Source organism: Silurus meridionalis, chromosome 6, assembly GCF_014805685.1.
Source record: "Silurus meridionalis isolate SWU-2019-XX chromosome 6, ASM1480568v1, whole genome shotgun sequence".
Classification (NCBI taxonomy): domain Eukaryota; kingdom Metazoa; phylum Chordata; class Actinopteri; order Siluriformes; family Siluridae; genus Silurus; species Silurus meridionalis.
In genome coordinates, this window is record NC_060889.1 from 15,288,449 (window position 1) to 15,304,125 (window position 15,677).

The 15,677-nt window shown below is 37.5% G+C and overlaps 2 protein-coding genes across 3 annotated transcripts; both read left to right on the forward strand.

Annotated features, from left to right (window-relative positions):
* The first annotated feature begins 1,370 nt into the window (after nucleotides 1–1,370).
* On the forward strand, nucleotides 1,371–5,922 carry LOC124387848 (polyunsaturated fatty acid 5-lipoxygenase-like). Of its 2 annotated transcripts, XM_046852445.1 has the most exons (5): nucleotides 1,371–1,556; nucleotides 2,044–2,178; nucleotides 4,955–5,098; nucleotides 5,370–5,571; nucleotides 5,663–5,922. In XM_046852445.1, exons 2-5 carry the CDS (start codon nucleotides 2,110–2,112, stop codon nucleotides 5,830–5,832), a joined length of 585 nt encoding a protein of 194 aa, XP_046708401.1. In that variant the 5' UTR covers nucleotides 1,371–1,556; nucleotides 2,044–2,109; the 3' UTR covers nucleotides 5,833–5,922. The 2 variants fall into 2 exon arrangements, with proteins under 2 accessions (XP_046708401.1, XP_046708402.1); XM_046852446.1 differs by lacking the exon at nucleotides 2,044–2,178 and having other exon boundaries at nucleotides 5,663–5,919.
* Nucleotides 5,923–6,689: 767 nt separating this feature from the next.
* LOC124387847 (polyunsaturated fatty acid lipoxygenase ALOX12-like) lies at nucleotides 6,690–13,484 on the forward strand. The gene is made up of 14 exons (XM_046852444.1): nucleotides 6,690–6,869; nucleotides 7,141–7,342; nucleotides 7,434–7,515; nucleotides 8,470–8,592; nucleotides 8,787–8,893; nucleotides 9,170–9,342; nucleotides 10,139–10,282; nucleotides 10,366–10,569; nucleotides 10,662–10,748; nucleotides 11,403–11,572; nucleotides 11,699–11,820; nucleotides 11,972–12,072; nucleotides 12,470–12,640; nucleotides 12,925–13,484. Exons 1-14 carry the CDS (start codon nucleotides 6,726–6,728, stop codon nucleotides 13,102–13,104), a joined length of 2,010 nt encoding a protein of 669 aa, XP_046708400.1. The 5' UTR covers nucleotides 6,690–6,725; the 3' UTR covers nucleotides 13,105–13,484.
* The last annotated feature ends 2,193 nt before the right edge of the window (nucleotides 13,485–15,677 follow it).

Consider the following 15,677-nt stretch of genomic DNA (forward strand, 5'->3'; position numbering starts at 1 on the left):
TTTTGAAAGAGTTTCCCTCCTCCAGCAGGTGGCGTTTATCCCGGACGAGCCCCCAAGAACTGTAGCGGGTACGGGACTTCCGTACCAGCTGGCAGTTAGGCGTTCCCAGCAATCTGTGGAATGGTGGAATAAAGACAGTACAAAACCATGCGCGTGATCAGCTTTTGTCTTGCTGGGTTATGACCTTTAATTTTTAAAATGCTCACATCAGGACAATTGCAAATGTCAAAACATGCCTTATGTAACCATAGATTGCTTATTGATGTAAATGTCCAATCTTTTAGTCTCTCTCTTGTGAAGGCAAAGTATTTCCATGAAGATCTGTTCATCAGCCAATCGCTGCGTTACTCATTTGCATATTCATATGCTATTTAGCATCTTTAAGTCTCCATTCAATTCAACTGTATCAAATACATATTCAATCATGACATTCTCTAAATGATTTACCCATTTTAGATCACTCACATGCATTTTAAAGTAAACTAAACATTATAGCAACTGATATACAAATCGATTAAACCATATTCAACTTCGGTAACCATTATTCACTCGCGGGTTAGCATAGCATTAGCATAGCAATTTTTAAGTAACGATTAAACATGCAACCCTTTATCAAAACAAATCGAAATTAACCACTTTATATGCACCGACATATGTTCTATCAACATCCATGCAAATTGACACATTAAACAGTCACCTATCCTGTGGAATGGTGGAATAAAGACAGGACCAAACCATGCGTGTGATCAGCTCTTGTCTTGCTGGGTTATGACCTGCAGCCCAGCAGACACCTTGCAACACACGGCACTCCCACAGCGCCCTCTATTGGTCTGGCGGAACTGCCATACCTCCATTCCGCCAGACACATGCAAAACCCATTTAAGTGTATTTAATTGTGAAGAACTGACAATCAGGGCATCACGCAAGCACATATGAATGTCATGGTCAGATATGAAGTGTATGGAAGTCTGTAAGATAATGGATTAAAATAATGTTTATAAAGAAAAAAAAAAAAAAAGAAGAATTGTTTGCATAGGCCTTATAAAAATGCAGTGTGGAACCTGTTACAATCTACTTCCTAAACTAGAAAGCAAATTTAAAAAGGAACTTTGCTTACATATTAGCAAATGTATATAATGTGGGGGAGTGTAAGGGGGGTTTTCTATTGTAGATGTGCTGATAACTTTCCATGAATGTGCTGATAACATTCCATGAATGTTATCAACACATCTGCAGTGTAAGGGGGGGTTTTTCACTGTAGATGTGCTGATAACATTCATGGAATGATGAAATGCGTTGACTCAGGTGTTGGGCGTAGCTATGCAGAGAGAAAGGGGAGGACTGAAATGAGCCTGATAAAAAGACAGAAAAAGAGAAGAGGCTGAGAAAAAAAGAGACCTCTAAGAGTCTGTTGGAAGACACGATTTACAGTAGTCAGCTGTAAACAGTGCACTGAGATAAACCAAAACATACCGTACAAATTGCGCAAAAACAGCAGAAGGAAGCTGCGGACAGGATAAAGTAAAGCATAGGACTTCACTAACAATCCTTCTAAGGTAAATATCCATTACAAACTTTTCTATGCTCAAACAGTGAAACTCCAATTTGTCTTGAGGCACAAACCCATATTTCTGCCTGTAAGAACCATGTATAATCACATGGAGAGGTTTTGCATGTGTAGATAGAGAACTGTGGCTAATATTAACTAAATGGAAATGTACATCGTGAAGTAAAAGTACAAGTCGCACTTCAGGGTCTTCTAATAAACACGCAGTGTTGCTGAGTTCATGCAAATTCATGCGGATGTGACATTTCTAAATAACAGTTCACACCATTAGATAAACAAGCTGTAAATAAAAAAGTGGCCATTTACACGGGTCAGAAAGACCAGCATGAGTTGTTACTGTTTCACAGTGTACATATTTGTATTTTCAAACTAGTTTTAGTTTGTTTAACAGCTTTAAAACAGAATGCATGCAATAGCACGTGTCTTTGTTTTTCTTCTTATGATAAAAAAAACTTTCTTTCGGCTTCTCCCATTAGGGGTTGCCACAGCGGATCATTCGTATTCATGATCCGCATGTTCGATTTGGCACGTTTTTAAGCTGGATGCCTTTCCTAAAGCTTCCTCCCCATTTATCCGGGACCGGCACTAAGAATCGAACCCTGGCCGTAGCGGTGAGTGCGCCGCATGCTAACCACTAGACCACCAGTCCATTATTTCCTGGTGGTTCCTAGTTGTGAAAATGTTCACTAATTGTTTTGACTTTTGTCTTTAATACATTTTAGCATCACGATTTTCATGTTAAAATTAATTTAATCCTTATTATTTCTATAGTTGACTTTCTAGATGGGTTATAAGAGCTGGCTTGACTGTTTTAAATCATTTTAGGGTTTGGTTTTAGTCAGTTATCCTTCTTGAACAGCCAGCTTTTTAAAAAAAAGTCTTGAGAGGACATTTCCATTTAACACAACTTATATTTATACTTATTATTTGAATAGGTGAGAATCAAATAAATTAAACAAACGTTATAACAATCATTTTAACACATTTTAGTGGTATTGAACATGTAACCCCACCTCATTCCATCAGCCTCACACTAAACTTAAATACAGACACATACAAACAGAAAGTAACACTGTCTTTTTTCAGGCCATTCTGCATAAACAAAAGCTGCACAGCAGCAACAAAGTTCTGAAAATACAACAGCCAGTGGAAATATCTGGAATATATAAAAATGTATCTTATATATTTTTATTATAAGATTGTAATAGACCAAATTATAGATTATTTTCCTATTTCAAGTTGCTTGTACTCATTTTAAGCTTGAAATTGTCTTGTTCTGTTGGCTGAAAACATATGCTCATTTTAAGCCTTTAAAAGGACCACATGAGTCGCCCGCGAGCCTTTGCTACCTTGTTAAATCATTGTTGATAATTATTGTGAGAAATTATTAACATGATCAGTGTCTTCACATAGATCGGGGGTGTCAAACTCAGTGTCAAATCCGGCCCGACGTAAAATTATATCTGGCCCGCGAGATGATTCGATATAAATCTATTATTATTGTTATTAATGTCCCGGCGATATGAAGTGCTGATTACACAAACTACAGATCACATAATGCAGCGCTTCAGCTGCCTTACCGAACGCTAGACTAGACTACCTGAAGTTGAGCTTTTGTTGATGTATTTAACCCTATTGTACAGTTATTGTGAAACAGCGCCTCACAGTGGTAAAGAGAAAAGTTGATTCTGAAAACAGAGCTTTTTAAAACCGATGGGATTCTGAGTATATGTTTACTGACACTGCCGGTAAACCCGTGTGTCTTATATGCGGAGCGAATGTGACTGTAATTAAGAAATTGAATCTAAGGCGGAGTCAGATCAGCCGGTTATTTACTGAGGGAGAGTTTCTGAAGAGCTGCATGATGAAGCTGTGAGACGTCTGGTGTTTGACAGGAGATATTTTTATAGAGGGCAAAATATTTTAAGTTATTTAAAGTTTGAGATTATTTTTTATAAAATGGCACAAGAGCAAATAAATCTGATTGTTTGGATTTGTTGTGATTTTAACGTTTACTTAAAAGCACATTTTTATAGATTTGTTCAGGGTCTTTTTGCAGCATGTTCATATTTCTAACTTGTATGATTTTGACAGGATATATTTTTATGGAGAGCAAAATATTTTATGTTATTTAAAGTTTAAGTTTATTTATTCTTAAATAATATTCCTTGTCTGTTTTTATTCATATTTATTTTCAAAAAACATTTAGTTTTAGTCTGTTCAATAAATGTTTATCCTGTTCAGCCTGCAACCTAAAGTGTGCTTTGAGTTTTGGCCCCTTGTGCAATTGAGTTTGACACCCCTGCTCTAAATAAATATCATTAATTATTAATAATAACATATGATTAAAGGTAAATTGAGCAAATTTGTTATTTCAAAAGTGTGTATCAAACTGGTAGCCCTTCACCCAAGAAGTAGCTCTCGGTGTCAAAAAGGTTGGTGACCCCTGATACACACTGATGATCTACAGCTATACAGCTCTTATCAAAGTTCTTCCCTTTGAGATGAGCTGCATCTGTACCACTTTCTCATTGACATTCATTATTACACCAACAGTATACAGTACATAGATTAATAATTAAAGCTCTTTTATGCTGCTTTCTTGTACCTGTGGCTGGTAAAAAGAAAATCAAACAAATTAAAGATTATGCTTTGCATGCATCAGATGTTGCATGGGATTTTTTTTTGCGCTTGTGAAAGTTCTGACAGATATGTGTTTCCTGTAGCATAATTTTAAACCTGATTGAAAGGTCCAAATGAAATCTTCTGGCCTCAGTATTTTTGACAATGTAGATTTTGATGATTCCAAACCTGAAAGGTGGCTATTAGTGTCCCTGGTTTTACATGGTGCACCGTTGGGCTTTTTTCTGGCCCATAGAATATTTTGCTGTGTCATCAAGGAGAATCCCACTCAATACTGGGAAACAGGCCTGTGTAAAGTCATGCCAGAGGTAAACCAGGAGTATTCACTGACTAGTTTTTGTAATAAGAGCTCTCTCAAGACCATGACAACTTTATTGTTGCAAAACATGCTGATGACATTGGTTACAGAAAGATTTTAAAACTTCTGAATGTTTTAGTGAGCACGTTTGGGGCTATAATCCGGAAATGTTAAGAACATGATTTCACCAAAAACCAGCCATAACCTGGTGCCTTTATTGTAATATAGCAATTAAATGCATTAAATGGATTTAGGTTTCACACATTGTAATTTTAGCAATAAAAATGTAACATTTTCTGAAAAGGCAACAATTTACTTGTTCATTTCAAGAGAAGTGTCTTATTTTTCCCTGTACCCTGTACCAAATAATTTCAGTATGAATATGTGTACTCTTACACCCCTAGTGTGTGTGTGTGTGTATATTTTGATGTGAATTGTGTGTGCAGATGGAGTACAAAGTGATCGTGGCTACGGGTAACTTAGAATACTCGGGTACTAGTAACTATGTGTATCTTACTTTGGTGGGGGAGAACGGCGAGAGTGAGAGGACGCTGCTGGACAAACCAGGCCTGGATCTGTATAGAAACACAGTAAGTGACATTGTTGAAGCCTAAATGTACTGTACTGCTAATATCAAGAGTTACATAACAACTATGCAAACCAGGCATCTGATTGAACAATAAAAACGTCTTTATAGCAGAGGGGGAGGAGTCTTGGGCTTTAAACTCCTACCATTTTGGACACTAAAATGGCATTTGTCTTGTTAACCTGTATCATAATAATTACTTCCTTAATAGTTGTTGCTGTGACTCAGTATACATCAATTGTATTTGTTCCATTTTTTTTTTAATTCTTCTACAGGCTGATGAATACTTAGTCCAGAGCTCAGTTTCCCTGGGTCGTGTTCTCCTGGTACGCTTGGAGAAGCAGAAATACTTTGTGGAAGATAACTGGTTTTGCGATTATGTGAAAGTCACCTCACCAGGAGGTGAAGTCACACAGACCTTCCCCTGTTACTGCTGGCTAGTGGGGAATATTAAAGTAGAAGTCCGTGATGGCAAAGGTCAGTCTTAACATCTGCCCCAGGAAGAAGATTTTATCTCGTCCTAATTCATGCTCCTAAGGATGGCATTTTCTCTATGCTTCTTTTACAGCTAGGAGGCTGTGTGATGAGATCCTGCCCCAGGAGCTGGCTCATAGAAAGGCACAGCTGCAGGAGAGACAGAAAACCTTCCGGTATTTATATTCCAGCACTAGGTGTCTGATAGAATTGTGCATAGTTTTACCACTTGTCCTTTTGCATTTACATGACTGGAAGCACTAAAATGGAAGATAAATATTACAGAGTTTATTTTAACAGTATAGTACAAAATGCACAAAATGTAATTTATAATATATAATACCTGTTCTTCATAATTTGAAGAGCACATAATGTAATGTAATGTAAAAAGCACACAAATAATTAAAAGTTAATAAAAATGCATTACTTCTGCAGAGAGAAATGTCCTGGCACAATATTATCTAAAGAATGCCTAAATGTGACTCTCTCTCTCTCTCTCTCTCTCTCTCTCTCTCTCTCTCTCTCTCTCTCTCTCTCTCTCTCTCTCTCTCTCTCTCTCTCTCTCTCTCTCTCTCTCTCTCTCTCTCTCTCTCTCTCTCTCTCTCTCTCTCTCTCTCTCTCTCTCTCTCTCTCTCTCTCTCTCTCTCTCTCTCTCTCTCTCTCTCTCTCTCTCTCTCTCTCTCTCTCTCTCTCTCTCTCTCTCTCTCTCTCTCTCTCTCTCTCTCTCTCTCTCTCTCTCTCTCTCTCTCTCTCTCTCTCTCTCTCTCTCTCTCTCTCTCTCTCTCTCTCTCTCTCTCTCTCTCTCTCTCTCTCTCTCTCTCTCTCTCTCTCTCTCTCTCTCTCTCTCTCTCTCTCTCTCTCTCTCTCTCTCTCTCTCTCTCTCTCTCTCTCTCTCTCTCTCTCTGGTGCCTTTATTGTAATATAGCAATTAAATGCATTAAATGGATTTAGGTTTCACACATTGTAATTTTAGCAATAAAAATGTAACATTTTCTGAAAAGGCAACAATTTACTTGTTCATTTCAAGAGAAGTGTCTTATTTTTCCCTGTACCCTGTACCAAATAATTTCAGTATGAATATGTGTACTCTTACACCCCTAGTGTGTGTGTGTGTGTGTGTGTGTGTGTGTATATTTTGATGTGAATTGTGTGTGCAGATGGAGTACAAAGTGATCGTGGCTACGGGTAACTTAGAATACTCGGGTACTAGTAACTATGTGTATCTTACTCTGGTGGGGGAGAACGGCGAGAGTGAGAGGACGCTGCTGGACAAACCAGGCCTGGATCTGTATAGAAACACAGTAAGTGACATTGTTGAAGCCTAAATGTACTGTACTGCTAATATCAAGAGTTACATAACAACTATGCAAACCAGGCATCTGATTGAACAATAAAAACGTCTTTATAGCAGAGGGGGAGGAGTCTTGGGCTTTAAACTCCTACCATTTTGGACACTAAAATGGCATTTGTCTTGTTAACCTGTATCATAATAATTACTTCCTTAATAGTTGTTGCTGTGACTCAGTATACATCAATTGTATTTGTTCCATTTTTTTTTTAATTCTTCTACAGGCTGATGAATACTTAGTCCAGAGCTCAGTTTCCCTGGGTCGTGTTCTCCTGGTACGCTTGGAGAAGCAGAAATACTTTGTGGAAGATAACTGGTTTTGCGATTATGTGAAAGTCACCTCACCAGGAGGTGAAGTCACACAGACCTTCCCCTGTTACTGCTGGCTAGTGGGGAATATTAAAGTAGAAGTCCGTGATGGCAAAGGTCAGTCTTAACATCTGCCCCAGGAAGAAGATTTTATCTTGTCCTAATTCATGCTCCTAGGGATGGCATTTTCTCTATGCTTCTTTTACAGCTAGGAGGCTGTGTGATGAGATCCTGCCCCAGGAGCTGGCTCATAGAAAGGCACAGCTGCAGGAGAGACAGAAAACCTTCCGGTATTTATATTCCAGCACTAGGTGTCTGATAGAATTGTGCATAGTTTTACCACTTGTCCTTTTGCATTTACATGACTGGAAGCACTAAAATGGAAGATAAATATTACAGAGTTTATTTTAACAGTATAGTACAAAATGCACAAAATGTAATTTATAATATATAATACCTGTTCTTCATAATTTGAAGAGCACATAATGTAATGTAAATGTAAAAAGCACACAAATAATTAAAAGTTAATAAAAAATGCATTACTTCTGCAGAGAGAAATGTCCTGGCACAATATTATCTAAAGAATGCCTAAATGTGACTTTCTCTCTCTCTCTCTCTCTCTCTCTCTCTCTCTCTCTCTCTCTTTCTCTCTCACTAACATTGTGTAATTGACTAACATTATTATTATCATTTGATGATACCGGTCTAGATGGGTTTGCATACTAGCAATGGTTAAGTATATATTTTACTTACCATCTCCAACATTTTTAAGCATGTTTAATATTTACTGTGATGAAACCTGTGAACCACTCTACAAATACTTATGATGAGAAACAACAAATGCCTGCTGTCATGTGCATGGGTCTGCTTGTATTTGAAGGTAAAGCAAAATGTAAGCACAATAGGAATCATTTTATTATTTATTATTGGAAAAATTTAGGAACAGTGGAAATAAAGTTAAAAAAACTGGTACGTTATTGCACCTCCAGTTCTCTCTGAAGAACAGACAATATTTGCTCATGTTTCCCTAACTATTTCCTTCCTAAGATTCAGAGAAAAGGCTATCTGTGTACATGAAATGAAACCCATCTGGTTACTACAGGATGTAGTATGAAAATCTGTGAAAATATAACATGCTGATGTTCAGTTGATTCTGCAATAACTTACACAAAACTATGAGTTGGAAAATGTTTATTCAATTCTTGAGTTTAAACACGTTCATGAGCATTCATTTATTTTGTCAGATGGCAAGCCTGGGCTACAGGAATTCCAAAATGTATAGATGCCAAATCAGAGGCAGACCTACCCCAGGATGTTCGTTTTGCCAATGAGAAGCGCTGTGACTTCGAAAGATCACTTCAATATGCGTGAGCAGCTTGTTATTTTGAGTTGATTTTATAAAAGATTTATTCATTAAATCTTAAACCTTAACAAAATGCTTTAACAATCTGGAAAAAAAAAACACTTGAATGGATATCTACATATATACAGTTTACATCGCAGTCATTGAATCATTTGTGCTATATGCATTTGTACATATGTTTTATTTTTTCATCCTCAGGCTTATAGAGCTGTCACTAAAGAAGCTGGCCATCTGGTTTGGGAGATCATGGAAGGATCTGGATGATTTTAAACAAATATTTTGGAAATTAAAGAGTGAAATTTCTGGTGTAGTAGCTGTGACCAATTTTTCATCCCATTACTATCAAGTGATTTCTTTAATTTAGCAAAAAAATAAATTACAAAGCATTTGTATTTTCACAAGATTATATGTGTAACTTTACAGCTGTTATGAGACCCTTTTTATGCTAATTATCTTTTTCAATAAAGTTACAGTAGGCATAATAAAACCTAACTGTAAATAAAAACATTTATTTGAAACTTGTGTAGCACTCAAGCATAATACTACTAACTAACTGAAAGCAAATGTGTTATGAATGTTAGAATACACTATGGAACACTGGAAGGAGGACTGGTTCTTTGGCCATCAGTTTCTGAATGGGTCAAATCCAAGGATGATCCAGAGGTGCAGGACACTGCCCTCCAACTTCCCTGTGTCTGGCGACATGGTGCAGGCCTTCTTAAGCTCTAAAACCACCCTTGATAAAGAGCTCAAGGTTAGATATAGTGCATGATTTCTGCATGATGCTATACACCATTCAAATATTAATATTTATCTTCAGTGACCACTTTAACCTGGTAATCCTAAATAAACTTCATCACAGGGCACCAGAAACACAGATATTAACACCTAAAGGGGTTAATGATCAGATCATATGGACTGAGGCACTGATTGAAGTCACTATTGAATGGATTTGTTGTGTGTATTGGGTTGTGGAATTATGTGGTGGTCCAGCTTTCATTTTTAATATTTGCAATCATCTATATTTGTTCATTTCAAATTAGCTTGGTTGTTTGAACTTCAGTACAGAAGATTACAAAAAGAGGAAAGGAATTGGTGACTCCATAATTGAACCACTCACTAATGTGAACCAGGCTTGGTGTCTACACTGCATTAATGAAAGATTTTGTGCACTCTGTTATTTTGCTTTGTAGTCAGTCCTTTGTGTGTTTTATGGAGTTTATTATTGTGTTCAGAGACTGAATAATAGGTAGCGATAGACAAGGCTCTGATTTGCATCAATAATTAAGCATCCCTCAATTTTTTTTTTATTCCTATACATTTTTGAAATCATGCATAGAAGAAAAGTCATTAAAAGCCCCAAACGTTTTTTTTATATCTTGGAAACAGCCCTGTTGGCATACACGCATGTAATGCTTTCATCAGGAACATTGGCTTGGGTTTAGCACAAAAACTTGCTGTAATAAATGTAACCAGTACAATATTCTGGACCTCTCTGTCCTAATATCTTAAAACCTTTTAAGATTCTCTTTTTTTTTCTTTCGCTGAAGGCTGGAAATATATACCTTGTTGACTATGCAATAATGGATGGACTCCCTGGGAATGTAATCAGAGGAAAGAAGCAGTATATTGCAGCTCCTTTGTGTTTATTGTATGAACATCCAGACAATGGCCTTATTCCCATTGCCATACAGGTATTTTTTTCCCAAATCTGTTAACCAGAGGCAACTTATAGCTAATGAAAAGACTCATTCTTTTTTTTTTTCCTTTTTCTCAGCTTGAACAGAATCCTACTGAGGACACGCCCATGTTTCTCCCAAATGATCCACCTCTGGCTTGGTTATTGGCAAAAATGTGGGTCCGTCATGCTGAATTTCAGAGCTTCGAAATACTATCACACCTGCTGCGAACCCATCTTATAGTGGAGGTGTTCTGTGTGGCCACACTGCGTCACCTTCCTTCAGTCCACCCTATATACAAGGTGAGCATGAAAGTATGGATGAACTTTTTCAAAATCTACAAATGTTAGGTATAAGGATAAACCTCTCCCTCTCTCCCACTCTGTGTCTACAGTTACTCACTCCTCACTTTAAGTACACTCTGGAGATAAACTGCCGTGCACGCACACAGCTTATCTCTAATAATGGCATCTTCAAATGGGTGAGCTTCAGCTATATATATATATATATATATATATATATATATATATATATATATATATATATATATATATAAATATATATGGATTAATGTGACATAGAAGAGTGAAATATAGTTTGATGCATTTGAGGCGGAATCAAAAAGTTTTAACTAGTTTTCTAGCATGCCAATAGATGGCAGCACAAGACTGCACGCACAGTCACAAGGAGCACTGAACTTCAGTATGCCAAAAGACATAGTCCTGTGTCCATTGGAAGCTGTGCAACTGAAGCTATTCTGACCACATGCGCCACAAATAAAGATGAAGATCCAGCTAATAGGTTGTGTTTTGACATTGTGGAGATCCAGTGTGAATAGCAGAAGGTGCTTGACACACTTTGAAAAGAAGACTTCCAGGACACATTCCAGAAGTGTCGGGAATGCTGGGAGCACTGTATTGCTGTGCAAGGGGACTATTTTAAAGGTGCTAGTGTGATAAAGTACTTTCTTGGAAACAAAGCTAGTCTCTCAAAAACTTTTTGATACCACCTTGTATGTGCTCATCGTGCTCTACACATTTTTTTTGTATTTGGTATTTGGTGCAACATATTTATTCAACATATTTTGGAACCCAATTGGATCAGCCATAGATAAACGACCGTGCTTTTCCTGCAGGTGGCATCCACAGGTGGTGACGGGCTGCTGGTGCTCGCTCAGAGAGAGTATAAACTCCTGACCTACCGCTCTCTTCAACCCCACTACGACTTTATAGACCGGGGCGTCACTAAACTCAATAAATACTTCTACAGAGAGCACAGCCTCATGCTCTGGGACGCGATCGAGAAGTAAGAGTCCAAGCATGATGTAGTGCTGTTAAGCTACTATTTCCTGCCATCATTTGGCACTAACATTATATTTAACCAACTTCTGGAGATGCAAGAAGTATTCACATCTCTCCTTTTTATTTACAGGTTTGTCTCCGGCATTGTGTCTCTATATTATGATAACGACAGTGAAGTAGTGCAGGATTCAGAACTGCAGGCATGGATTAAGGAAGTGGTTCAAGAAGGCTTTGAAAATGTCCCTCACTTTGGTTAGTTGCCTGAACAAATATATGGGTCTGGCCTAATTATGTATTAATTAATGATCCCAAATGCAGTATTGCATTATATGCAGCAACTGTGATATAATTTATCCTTAAACATCAGAATGAATATGCTCTTTTTATAATTGATGTGTTTCAGGGCTGTCTAATGAACTAAAGAATAAGCAGGAGCTGATCACACTTTTGAGTGTGGTCATCTTCACCAGCACTGCACAACATGCAGCAACCAACAATGGTCAGGTAAGTGACGGATCACTGTTGTATTCTTCTTTCACCATAAACCTAACATTTAATGCTAAATGCTACTTATCATTATTACTATATTAGCAAAATGACAACTTGAAATTGATTGTATTCAAACACAACAGAGATGAGGAAACCGAATTCGTTTACAGATTCAATCCTTCTGAATCACTCATTGAATGGATCCGAGTCTCACAAGTCCCTTGAGTCAGTAGGGATTCTGCCTGCTTTTGCTATGGAATTCCACTAGAGGGCACTCGCCAAATCCTTAGAATTCACCCAATCAGTGGACTCATGAATAATTTACAGTAAATGAATGTTTTTAACAACACCCTCTTTAGTATTTTATTCTTGTTCAGATTAATACTGTGTATTTGTTCCTTCTGTACTCTAGTTTGACTTTTGTTCGTGGGTGCCCAATACACCTTGCACCATGCGCCAACCTCCACCCACAGACAAGGACAGTGTTACAATGGACTTGATCATGAACACACTCCCAGATATAAGCCAGTCATGTATGGAGATGGCAATCACATGGCATTTAGGAAGACCTCAGCCAGACGCAGTGAGTCAACACTTCCATGAAACACTTCAAGTGCTCCTGCTCCTTCTGTTTAAACAAGATGTCAAAATAAAATGCAAAAATAAAGCACAGGATGTTGCGTGTAGCTTTATAGAACACTGGATTTAATAACGGAATCATTCCAAAATATTTCTTACCATTATTTACTTACTTACTTATTTCAGTATTATAAGTTATATAGAGAGAGAGAATTATATTTTTTCCTAGAAAAAATCCTAGATTTTTGTTTACTCATTTCTACCCTCTGTTCTATCCAACATGTTCAGATACCTCTGGCACAATATCAGGAAAAGTACTTCACTGAGCCAGCAGCCCAAAAGATCTTAGAAAACTTCAGGCAGGATCTCAAGGGCATTGAGGAGGAAATTCAAAAGAAGACTAAGGGATTCCAACCACCATATCACTACTTGTGCCCAAGGAATATAGAGAACAGCATTACCATATAGACATATAGACTTGAAACGGTGCTATATGCTTTTTATGTTGTACTGATTTTACAATCGGTTAATAAACTGAAAACTATTAATGCATGTAATCACAGCAAATTTTGACAGAAATTTTAGGAAATACAGAAAACTCATTTTATTTCTGTAATTCACTGTCACAAATTTTTAAAAGTCTAAACAAAATGTAAGTCACAAGTCAATTCTGATGTTTTTTATGTGTATGTATGAATATTATTCAAAGGTGCTACTATTGTTTGCTATTTTAAATCTAGTTTACTTTTAGCCCGACAGTGGCATATGTTTATTGTTAAAAGTTTTAAAGCATTTGGTCTACAATACACCTGGTGAGAAAATGTAAAGAGGGCACAATATGAACTAAATACAACAATCCTCCTTCCGTAAATAATAATCCCACACTGATCTTATTAAAGATATAAACCTGAGAATGCTGTACAAAGTGGAAATGTTGGCTCTTTACAAATTAAAACTCAAATATTTTTCTTCTTTATTGTAGCATCAGGGTTCTGGAGGATTGTTGTTTCATTTCACTATGTACTGCTTCAGATATATATGGTTGAAATGACAATTAAAGCTTCTTGACTTCTTGACTTGACTTGATTTATTTGGCACCAAAGTGAAGAGAAATCTCTACAGCATCACCTTTATACTGAGCATGGGGACTTATCAGAGGCTACTCCAAATTTCAACCTTTTACAATCAAACTACTGTCAGCACATGTTCTCTATAAGCAGCAGAGGATGCCCCTGAGGCACTGCTTTTTGGAATCTGATGGGCGATACATATATTAGAACTTATTTCCTAATACGAAAGCTGAACTCACATCTAATGGTAGTATTTCTCCTTTAAAGGCATGTCCTCAATAAGTCCAGCTAAATGAACACTGAAGAAAATCCCCAGCATTGCCTAAAAGAGGAACCCAGAGGGAAGAGGAACTCAGAATTTACACTGACATTCCTCCAAATCATCTTGACAGAGAACGTTATGGATTTGCAGGAGAATATATATGTCTTGTATCTCTATACTTTCACCAAAGCGGTTATTGTGTGTTTACTCTTTTGAAAGTGTTGTGTTACAGCGTAATGCCCATATAAACCATTTAATACACCATGCTTACTATAATAATACCTTTACAGTGGATTCTAATCATTAAAGACAATTCAAACTCTCACTTCACATACTAATAAACTTTGGATGTTTGGAGAAGCAGTTTAATTTATACACGTAACGCAGTCAAAAGTATCAAACCTATAGCTCATTAAAACAAAAGTCACATTCTTACCAGCATAATGACTCCCCACATATTCAACACCAGCATACATGTTGGCAATTTCGGACCACAGAAGAGAAAAGAAGACATTTTCAGTTCAGACCAAACAAAAGCAACTTCATATTAGTTACCCAAACGTCTTCCTACGTCTGAGTCTGTCAATACTCATCTGCACGAGTCAGGTTACTTAGCGATGACTTCTGGTCAAAAAGGGTAAAAAAAAAAAAAAAGAAAAAGCAGTTAATAATGATGTTCCCTATAATTGTTTTAAAACTGGTGAAGCAGTTGTAATGTATGTATTAGTGGGTATCAGCATTCTGTGATAAACCTGCCCTCTAGTGGTGACTCATGTAGTGCTGTATTAGTAGTTGCAGTTCTGAGTAAAGACAATGTGAGTTAACACGACTCAATCCTTCTGCTGCGTATTAATTTTGTGTCAGCATACCCAACAAAATTGGCGATGAGGACTGGATCAACAACTACAGACGCGTCAACAAGACATTATTGGACATGAAACAGGAAGAGAAGGGTCGTGAAAAGATAGCGTGTTACATGAAAGAGAGAGAAGCTAATTAAAGTGTAAAGCTAAACTGCAAACGAGCAAAAATGTCAATGATTGGAACAATCACCGCATTTTATAGTAATGCTGAGGATTGGGGAATTTATGTGGAAAGAGTGGAATTATACTGTGAGGCTAATGCCATTGCAGATGGTAAGAAAGTGGCTGTTTTGCTAAGCGTGATGGGAGCAGAGGTGGCAAAAGTACACACATCCTTTACTTAAGTAGCAGTACAGATACTCATGTTTTAAAATGTGTTGGACCTTGTCCCCGCTGAAAACATTTCAATTCTGTCCTTTCTGTGTTGGATTAATTTCTTGATTTCCTGATCTTTAATGAAAGATAACTCCACCAAAAAAAGGCACTTCTGTGGTAGCTCAGTGGGTTAAGGCTTGTGCCTGAACATGGTCCTTAATATAGTCCACGCTGGTGATAAGGTTTCAAAGCCAGTCCTACATGCCTTCTTTCTTACTGCGCTGGCATGAAACAAAGCATGAACCCTCCAAAAAGCACACATGCTTTTCAGCAGTGGTCGCTCAGTGGTTTAAGGCTTGTGCCTCATCTACACATGCTTCCCAGTCTGATCTCTTCCATGGTTCAGTGGGTTAAGGCTGGTGCCTCGCTGATGGTGAGGATCAGGGTTTGAATCCTGCTTTCTGCCTGCTAGTTGCGATGTAGGTTATGTTCCTGCTTCCTAAATCGTTCTTTTGCTTTATATTCTCGTGT

What these genes read in the sequence shown, in the direction of transcription:
- LOC124387847 (XM_046852444.1), top strand. Translation starts at nt 6,726, where the DNA reads ATGGAGTACAAAGTGATCGTGGCTACGGGTAACTTAGAATACTCGGGT. An exon ending in AGAAGTCCGTGATGGCAAAG is followed by an intron (nt 7,343 to 7,433) that starts GTCAGTCTTAAC and finishes CTTCTTTTACAG; the next exon opens with CTAGGAGGCTGTGTGATGAG. An exon ending in CAGCAACCAACAATGGTCAG is followed by an intron (nt 12,073 to 12,469) that starts GTAAGTGACGGA and finishes TCTGTACTCTAG; the next exon opens with TTTGACTTTTGTTCGTGGGT.
- LOC124387848 (XM_046852445.1), top strand. Translation starts at nt 2,110, where the DNA reads ATGCCTTTCCTAAAGCTTCCTCCCCATTTATCCGGGACCGGCACTAAG. An exon ending in TGGATCTGTATAGAAACACA is followed by an intron (nt 5,099 to 5,369) that starts GTAAGTGACATT and finishes ATTCTTCTACAG; the next exon opens with GCTGATGAATACTTAGTCCA. An exon ending in AGAAGTCCGTGATGGCAAAG is followed by an intron (nt 5,572 to 5,662) that starts GTCAGTCTTAAC and finishes CTTCTTTTACAG; the next exon opens with CTAGGAGGCTGTGTGATGAG.